The 9,948-nt window shown below is 42.9% G+C and overlaps 1 protein-coding gene and 1 long non-coding RNA gene across 2 annotated transcripts in view; both read right to left on the bottom strand.

Moving 5' to 3' along the window:
- Positions 1-758: 758 nt before the first annotated feature.
- The window catches only part of zbtb8a (zinc finger and BTB domain containing 8A), a 163,013-nt gene continuing 153,823 nt past the window's right edge, over positions 759-9,948 (bottom strand). The window contains exon 4 of the mRNA XM_055173219.2: positions 759-980. Coding sequence (XP_055029194.1) covers positions 759-980 — 222 coding nt within the window. The remainder of the gene's footprint in view (positions 981-9,948) is intronic.
- Positions 7,367-9,108, bottom strand: LOC141365270 (uncharacterized). The gene is made up of 2 exons (XR_012370485.1): positions 8,354-9,108; positions 7,367-7,579 (listed from the first exon to the last, which is right to left on the bottom strand). It is a non-coding gene; the product is annotated as an uncharacterized lncRNA (long non-coding RNA).

Genomic DNA, 9,948 nt, shown 5'->3' with positions numbered 1-9,948 from the left:
GTCAGGTCTTCCCCGGAAATGCTTCCAATTGTCTATAAACCCTACGTTATGCTGAGGGCACCACTTTGACATCCAGCCATGAAGAGACACTAATCTACTGTAAGTTTCATCCCCCCGGTAGGCGGGGAGGGGACCAGAGCAAATTACATTGTCTGACATTGTTTTTGCAATTTCACACACCTCTTTAATAGTATCTTTGGTGATCTCCGACTGGCGGAGTCTGGTGTCATTCGTGCCGGCGTGAATAACAATCTTAGAAAACTTACGGTTAGCATTAGCCAGCACTTTAAGTTTGGATCTAATGTCAGACGCTCTGGCTCCCGGTATACAATCGACTATGGTGGCTGGTGCCTCAATGCCAACGTTCCTGAGTATAGAATCTCCAATAACCAGGGCACCTTTAACAGATGTCTCAGCCGGTGTATTGCTGAGTGGAGAAAATCTGTTTGATATTAAAACAGGAACGTGATTTGGATGCCGAATGCGACTAGGCCGCCTGACAGTCACCCAGTTAGTCAGCCGCCTTGACTCTGAAGTCGGAACCGAGCCAAGTGTATTACGCTTAACACTAGGCGCACCCGAAACAGTGTTTGTAACATTAACATTAGCGGTCTTACTGTCCTCAACTAGCGTTCGGATGCGCGCTTCTAGTTCTGCAACCTTCTCCGTCAGCCTTACTACTTCAATACACTTAGCACATGTAAACCCCTCTATGCTGACGGAAGAAGCTAAACTGTACATGTGGCAAGTAGTGCAGGTTACAATGACAAGCGGAGTCTTACCGTTTTCATGCTGGGCGATGGCGTCTCCGTTCGCCAGACCGCGGTCCGTGAAGCTGCATCGAGATGGGTGCTCGCTCGTTGCGTGCCTCGGTCGTCTCCGGGTGCCTGGAGCCAGGGTGATGTGAGGCACGCTGTACCGCCTGGTGCTAATGCCGGGACACAACTCCTCCACAGCTTCCCGCTCTGGTGAGGAAAGGTCTGAAAAACATACATCGGATGAGTCCGCCATTAGATCGAAAAAGAAGGCAGATTTACAGTAAACAGACAGTGAGCAAGTGCTAACTTCAATCGGCACATTTGTTTCTGCTAGTGGGCTATATGCTAGCACTAGGTGTTTACTAGTGATAGATCGTTTTACTTATTAATACTGTTCAAAAATCGTCACGGTAAAGTATTCCTAAGATAAATTAGTATGTTATATTATATAGATAGGAACGAGATAGTAAGAAAATAGGATTTAGATTATGAACTCGACGGAGCTCCAATGCACGGAGCAGCATTTCCTCGTTTGCTAATGCTACCGGGCTATATGCTAATACTGGGTGTTTACCAGTGATAAATCGTTTCACTTATTGAAACTGTTGAATAATCGTCACGGTAAGGTATTCCTAAGATGAACTAGTACGTTATATTATATAGATAGGAACAAGATAGTAAGAAAGTAAGATTTAGATGATGAACTCGGCGGAGCTCCGATAACAGTGTTGCCACTCTCTTGCGTCTCTCTCTTGCGTCTTTCTCTTGCGTCTCTCCACAAGAGAATGCGGTTGTGAGTCCCGTAAATTACTGAACTGTGTGTGTACAGAACAGGATTAAGCATTAAAAGGTGAAGTGACAACCGAATTAATATGCAGTGTGTACGGGACCAATATCAAATTTAAAATTTTATCCATCCCCCACACTTTTTAAAAGCTTGCTACATCCCTGATCTGCACATCTCATTTATGTCATTTTCCAAAGAATCAAATACAGTTAGAAAAGACGTAGACCATTAATAACACAAACTGCTAACAATTGTTTTTAATTAGTATTTAAACATTCGCTTTTGATAAAAAAAATGTTTAAACAAATATTTTAATGGTTTTTGGCGGTATAGAAGTTTAATCACACCCTTAGTGAACAAAGATACTAATTATAAACTGTGTACCCCGGCCCTGACTGCACTACAAGTCGCTTAAATGTATAATCCATAAAATTTTTTAAATATCGTCACCTTCCTAAAAAAATTGACTAAAGGGGGTCGCACACCGGGCGCGCAGCTCATTATCGCGTTGAGTCCACTGAGCTATATAAATGACTGGATTGCACATAGAACGCTTAACGTAACAGTGTGAGGTGAAGCCAGCGCAGAGTTCGAGCGGCCATCTTGGTATTCACCTTGTTTTTCATGACAACAAGGGCGTCGCCATTGCGCTCATTTTGTCAACGTACTTCCGGCCGCATAAAGATAATGAGCAGCTGAGGCGGCAGTGGCTAAAGGCGTTAAACTTAAAAAGCTCACTCAAGCACCTTTATGTTTGTTTCTTACCAATTTTAATCGATGGGAAGCCGACTGAGGAACACCCTTATCCCAAGTTATAGTTTGGCTACGATGTTCCAGTAACTTTAAGCCACACCGGGTGTTGAAAAGATGGTCAGTTTTCAGGTACGCTAACTTAGCTAACTGTGCTTGTTTGCCTAACGTTAAATTTGTGAAGTCCGTTCTATGAACACACTTAAGATCTGTAACGTTAGCTAATAAAATGCAACTATTTTGAATGATTTTCATTGCCCACCTATATTTTTATATTTACGATAGTACAATGAAATATTATAGTACATTACATTCTTACAGTAGACCACGTGATTCCTACAAGTTACCAAGATTTCAGATGTTAGGAGGTCAGTTCATTTCTCATTTAGATATGGATAATGTCCAATTAAACAACAAATTATTTAACACTGAAGTTAGAGGTTGTGTGTATAACGCTACTGTCTTCTCTCTCTCACACACTGTTCTGTTTAAGTATGGGTGCCATTTATATATTAATTCTCATGATGCAAGTTTATTTTAAATGCTAACATAAAAATGTTTATGGTTATATTATTTTCACAGATGTGATGCAGTGGACAAGGATGATGCAATCAACATGTTCCTAAACTGTGATGCAGAAACACAATAGGAGGATCCATCAGTCTCTGGCCACAACTAAACTTTTAATTACAACTCAACCTGAAGCAACCTACATCTGATATGGGAAAACAATGGTGCGGAAAACAGGGCTTATCCTGGTCCCAGGCTAAAATGCATATTTGAGCTACAATAATTTAAAGGACAAGTTCGGTATTTTACACTTAAAGCCATGTTTTCAGATTGTTTATGATGAAATAGAACTGTTTTGACTGGAATTTGAACGTGTGGTGCTGTCCCGGGAATTTTCGGGTGTTTGTTGTATCGCCTCCCACCTCTACAATGGGTGTAGGTGCACTGGAACAATCCTTTCTAAAATGCATTAAACTTTCGTTTACAAAGACGTAAAACTCACCGAGTGGTCAGGGGTGTTCACTGATATGCTTACACAAAAATCGCTGCAAAAGCTTTCCAACAGGTGTTTTAGCATTCGTTGTAAACTTGTGGACCTATTTTTCCAAACGCCTCACACCCGTACATTCTTCCGTTGAGAGCTTCAAATAATAGACACTCCAGCCCAGATAGTGGCGATAATCCGCCTTTGCCAATTGCAAGAATACAAACAAAGTTCCCAGCGCGGAGTAATACCGTAACTCACAGCACATCTAATACAAGTCAATGGAGTTGGACAAAAACTACGATAAAACCTGTTGGAAAGCATTTTTTGCAGCGATTTTTGTGTGAGCATATCAGGGAACACCCCTGACCACTCTGTGAGTTTCACATCTTTGTAAACGAAAGTTTAATGCCTTTTAGAAAGGATTGTTTCAGTGCACCTATCACTATTGTAGAGGTGGGAAGTGATAGAACAAACACCTGAAAATTCTCAGAACAGCATCATATGTCCAAATTTCAGTCAACACCGTTCTATTTCATCATAAACAATCTGAAAACAGGGCTTTAAGTGTAAAATACCGAACTTGTCCTTTAAAAACACTTTGTACTGACATACCTCAACATATATGTGTACCTTTGTTTTGTCACCAGTCTTTTTTTTGTAGGTTTGTTTGTAAAAACTAAAATGTCCTAATATAATTAAGGCCTAGTCCTTTAAACCCTGTCCGAGAAACTGCTCCAATATGTTGAGCTGGCACAAATGTACATAACTCTGCTGAGAAACAACCATCTTTATCAGCTTTACACAGGGTTAATATTGCATGTATTACATTCAGTTGCCGAGCACTTTACCAGTACATACACCAACAGCTTCCAGATATATGCTTGGGATCAGCTACGTCTTAATTTATTGCAGGGTGGTCATGCTGAAAAGTTAGCTGTTTCTTAGTCCATAGTTATTTTTATAAACCTGTGATCAGATGTTACCTGGCAGTCAGGCATATTAAACCTTTACAGTGTGATCTGTTGTGCATTAAACCTTTACTGTGATGACTGGATGTAAAGATCAGGAAGCAAATGCAGTTACGATGAAAAACGGTTTATTAAACAGATGACACAGATGATATGATAGTAATGATAGACAGACAAAGGCTGCGGTGACAAATCCTTGTGTTCGTGGGTGAAGTCAAGATGACGGATGAAACCGGATACACAGACAGGCAGAACTCCAAGCGAAGACGAGACCACAGGAACACACGACACGATAACACAGGTAAGACAACGTAGCATAATCATCTGGCAGTGGGAAGAGAGAATGGGTGAGTATATATGCCGTTTGAGTAACTACCACCAGCTGGAGCAAAGCAATCACGCACACCTGCACTCACTCAGATCATTAGTGATCAGACACGCACACGCACACTTCAGTCATACAGACAAACACAACACAGAAAGTCACGATGGACTTATCCTACCGTGACAGTACCCCCTCCCCCCCGGACGTCACCTGACGTTCCCGGGCTCCTTGACCTGCGATGGAAATCATCAATAAGGGAGTGATCCAATATGTCCCGAGCAGGAACCCAACTTCTCTCCTCCGGACCGTAACCTTCCCAATCCACCAAGTACTGAAATCCGCGTCCCCTCCGTCTAGCGTCCAGAATACGATTAATCGAATAAGTTGGTTCCCCATCTACAATACGAGGCGGGGGGGGGACCGGGACAGGCGGATTAAGACGAGATTTAAACACGGGTTTGATTTTGGAAATGTGGAAAACCGGATGAATTCGTCTGTACACAGGAGGAAGATTAAGGCGGACTGTTACTGGATTAATGATCTTAGCAACAGAAAATGGACCTATAAATTTGGGAGTCAACTTATTCGAGACGGAACGCATCGGAATATTCTGAGTAGAAAGCCACACTTTTTGACCCACGACGTAAACGGGAGGCTTCGACCGGTGGCGATCGGCCTTGGCCTTGGTGCGTTGTCTCACTTGGAGTATGACCTCACGTGCCCTACTCCAAGTGCGACGACACCTCTGGACGAAAGCGTGCGCGGAGGGGACCGCGACCTCGGACTCCAGACTGGGAAATAATGGTGGTTGGTACCCTAAACTACACTTAAACGGAGATAGGCCAGTAGCTGACACTGGTAATGAATTGTGCATGTACTCCACCATAGAGAGTTGTTGGCTCCAGGAGGAAGGATTCTTAGAGACCAAATATCGCAACACTCTTTCCACATCCTGATTGGCTCGTTCGGTTTGACCATTGGTCTGAGGATGAAACTCCGAAGACAGACTAACCGTAGCCCCTAGCAATCTGCAGAACTCTCGCCAAAATTTAGATATAAATCGGGGACCCCTATCGGAGACCACGTCTGTCGGAAGGCCATGTAACCGGAATACGTGATCAACGATAGCGACCGCTGTCTCCTTGGCTGAAGGCAATTTGGGCAAGGGAATAAAATGAGCCGCCTTCGAGAATCGGTCCACTACGGTTAAAATCACCGTATTACCCTGGGAGGGTGGGAGGGCGGTAATGAAATCGAGCGAAATATGGGACCAGGGTCTCGAAGGGACTGGCAGCGGTCTAAGTAATCCGTCAGGAGGACGATTAGACGCCTTACCCACAGCACAAACCGAACAAGCCAATACAAAATCGTGTGTGTCACGAGCCATCCCTGGCCACCAAAGCCGTTGCTTAACCAAAAACTTGGTTCGACTGACCCCTGGATGGCAAGCTATACTGGAATTATGGCTCCATTTAAGTACCTCTGATCTCAGTCCCTCTGGCACAAATAACCGGTTCAGTGGACAACGGGCCGGGGGCGTTACCCCTTCTAAGGCTTTGGTTACCTTCGATTCGATCTCCCATGAGAGCGCGGAGATGAATATGGTCTCTGGTAAAATGGGCTCGGGAGAGGAGGCACGATCAGAACGCTCAAAAATGCGGGACAAAGCATCAGGTTTGGTGTTTTTAGAACCTGGACGTAGGACAAAGTGAAATCGAAACGACTGAAAAATAAAGCCCACCGAGCCTGCCTAGAGTTCAAACGTTTAGCAGATTTGATGTATTCGAGATTCTTGTGATCAGTGTAAACTATGAAAGGCACACCCGACCCCTCAAGCCAATGACGCCATTCTTCCAGTGCTAGTTTAACAGCCAACAACTCCCGATTACCAATGTCATAATTACGTTCGGCAGGTGATAAACGATGGGAATAAAACGCGCAGGGATGCACCTTTCCGTCTGAGGATGTGCGTTGAGATAACACGGCTCCTACCCCCACATCTGACGCATCGACCTCCACTATGAACTGACGTTTACGATCAGGGGCCACAAGAATTGGGGCTGAAACAAAGCAGCCTTTCAGTTTGGTAAAAGCAGTCTGGGCTGCCTCCGGCCACCTGAACGCAGTACTAGTGGAGGTCAAGGCAGTCAGAGGTGTGGCTAGTTGGCTGAAATTGCGAATAAAACGCCGGTAAAAATTGGCGAACCCCAGAAATCTCTGCAGGGCCTTGCGAGACTCTGGGGATGGCCAATCAACCACAGCCTTAACCCTCTGGGGTCCGACCATTTTGGGACACTGTCAGAGGTTCTGACATGCTCTTACATTTGGTCTTTTTTCAGTTGCTTTAAAACATAATAATGGCAAGTGTCTCATACCACTGTGTTCAGCACAAACTGGGCTAAAATATTATATGAGCTACATGTATGTACATGTTTGTATTTTCGAGAGAAAAAGGTTTATGCGTGTTTTTTTAAAAAGCTAAAATTTTAAGTCACTGATATAAGTCCACAAAACCCATACTAAACATGTTTTAACAAGACTTTCCTAAACAGAATCTAGTAGTCTAGAGTTTTTTCTTTAAAATGATGTGAAAATCATCCTGCCTACTCTCATAAACCAATATATTGATTTAGAAATTGTAAGACACTTTTTGTTAAGAGGGGCCGTATGCGAGAAGGATTGATTGACAGCTAGCAAACAAAGGCTCGCATAATTAGCTGCATAATGATCTGCATAATGAGGGAGGAGGGAACTACAGTAAAGAATGTGAGGACAAATGAACATGTTTGTTTGAGGTTTATTAAGAAGTTAACAATATAATCAAAATAGAAATGAAGGTCAGTAGGACCCTATTCAAAAACTTAACTTGTATAAGAAACTGATAAACAACAGAGCTGTAAACTTCATGTGGCTCATGTTACCATACAACTTTATGTCCAAAGAGTGTGAATATGTTTTTCCACTTCATAGTTTACTGATGAGAGGGATGCAGACCTGTAAGAGAGTTATGAACAGCTGTTAGCATAAATTGTCCACAGAAATACCCTTACATACATAACTGATGGGTAAATGATAGCACTTGTAACGGTGGTCGCCTAAACTCAATATACTGTATAAAAAAAACTTGGCCTAGGCGGGTTTCGAACCCGGGTCTACCACATGGCGGCCTAACGCACTACCGCTGCGCCACCATTTGGTCACGTGATTTGTGTCACCTACGTAGACTGGCCAAGGTAAATTTATAATTTATAATTAAAAAAAAAAGGCGAGTCTCCGTGTAAACAACGCGGAGCTCATAATAAAACGGTGTCGCGTGTAAAACGCAAAGTATGGAATGCGTTGCATGTAAACAATATTATATTACAGCAGACCCCCCCAGTGCAGCATTACTCAAGTTGCCATGAAGGATACGAAAGTGTCTACTGTACAGCATGTAACAATGAAATCCGCCATTATGTGATCACGCGTACTCGTTTGTAAATAAGCATGTAAACATGGAATCTTACAGCACACACTTAAAAGACACAGCAGTGCAGCTTTACTCAAAGTTGCCATGAAGGATACGAAAGTGAATAACTGTGTCTAACACTGTACAGCAAACAATGAAATCCGCCATTACGTGATCACGCGTAAGTTACTCGTTTGTAAACAATGCGAACGTTTTTCAATCCGAGGCGTGCAGTCTGTTGAGGTTGCTTATGTAGACTGAACTGCACAAGCCATAACATATTACATGATAGCAAATATAAATGAAGACAAATGACTTACAGTTTCTTCAGGAATATATCCGCCTCCATTGCGCCTTCCATTGTTCTTCTTCTTAGGTAACGTTAAAGATAAATGCTTCTCTTCCTCAATGTCCAGACATAAATGAAGATATTCCTCACGTGTGTGTATAAAGTTTATAATCCAAACATGCGCTAAAGTCTTTAAATCTTATCAAACATTACGCTTTGCTGGTTTGAACAGCTCGTCTCTTCATTACCATGTCAACAGCGTGTGGGCGTGACCGCATTAGAGATAATGAGCTCAGCCACGAAAAACGGTACTCTCTTTACTTCAATGCAGATTATATAAACAGGAAATATTTGTTTTTGATAATAATTAGCTTGTTTAAAAGTAGACATTTCAGGCTTTCTTTGGATATGTGTATTATGTTTGTGTGACGAGTATTCGCTGAGTTTCAACTAATTTTTGTAACGTGATTTGAGAGACAGCTGGCGGAGACTGAAATGTCTGAATGAGCACCCTGTTTATTTTCTTTATTTGACAAAAACACAAAAAACTGTTGTTATTGTGAATGTACACTAATTTAAGAGGACCCTTCAGAGTTTCAAATGATGTCAAACACGTAAGTGTTTGATTATTAATGATGGAGTATTTTAAGTTGATTCTGCTATGATAAGGAGAAAACACGTCAAAACGCGTCCCCGCGTTTTTGGACCCCTGGGGGTTAACCTTCTCCGGATCCATACAGACACCCTCAGTCGAAATGATGTGCCCTAGGAAAGAAACAGACTGTGCATGAAATTCGCATTTCTCCGCCTTGACAAAAAGCCCATTCTCTAGCAACCTAAGAAGCACTCCTCGTACGTGTTGCACATGTTCCTGGAGAGACGAAGAAAAAATCAGTATGTCATCCAGGTAAACATACAGAAACTGGTCTACCATGTCTCGCAACACGTCATTAACGAGTGCTTGGAAAACTGCCGGCGAGTTAGATAGCCCGAAAGGCATCACGCAGTACTCAAAATGGCCTCTAGGGGTGTTAAATGCAGTTTTCCATTTGTCCCCCTCCCTTATGCGAACCAAATTATAAGCATTGCGTAAATCCAATTTTGTGAAAACGGAGGCTCCTTGCAACCTCTCGAAAGCTGAAGACATTAACGGCAAAGGATAAGTATTCTTTACCGTAATGTTATTCAACCCTCGGTAGTCAATACAAGGTCGCAAAGATCCATCCTTCTTACTAACAAAAAAGAACCCCGCCCCCGCTGGAGATGAAGAAGGGCGGATGAACCCGGTTGCTAGAGAATCAGAAATGTATTTCTCCATGGCCTTCATCTCAGGAACAGAAAGAGAGTAAAGCTTGCCCTTAGGCGGAGACGTACCTGGCAATAACTCTATGGCACAGTCATAGGGATGATGAGGAGGTAGAGAATCGGCCCGAGACTTACTGAACACTCCCTTCAGGTCCTGATACTCCACGGGCACATTAGTTAAGTCCACCGTCTCCTCCTGAAACACAGACGCAGAGACAGGTACACAAGCAGAGACAAGACTTATGACAAGCTTCACTCCAACCGGTGATAGTTCCTAATCTCCAGTTGACAGATGGGTTGTGTTTAAGCAGCCAAGGATGT

The sequence above is a fragment of the Misgurnus anguillicaudatus genome, chromosome 7 (genome assembly GCF_027580225.2).
Source record: "Misgurnus anguillicaudatus chromosome 7, ASM2758022v2, whole genome shotgun sequence".
In the NCBI taxonomy this organism is placed as follows: Eukaryota; Metazoa; Chordata; class Actinopteri; order Cypriniformes; family Cobitidae; genus Misgurnus; species Misgurnus anguillicaudatus.
The sequence above is the reverse complement of the archived record's forward strand: the minus strand, read 5'-3'. Positions and strand labels throughout refer to the sequence as shown.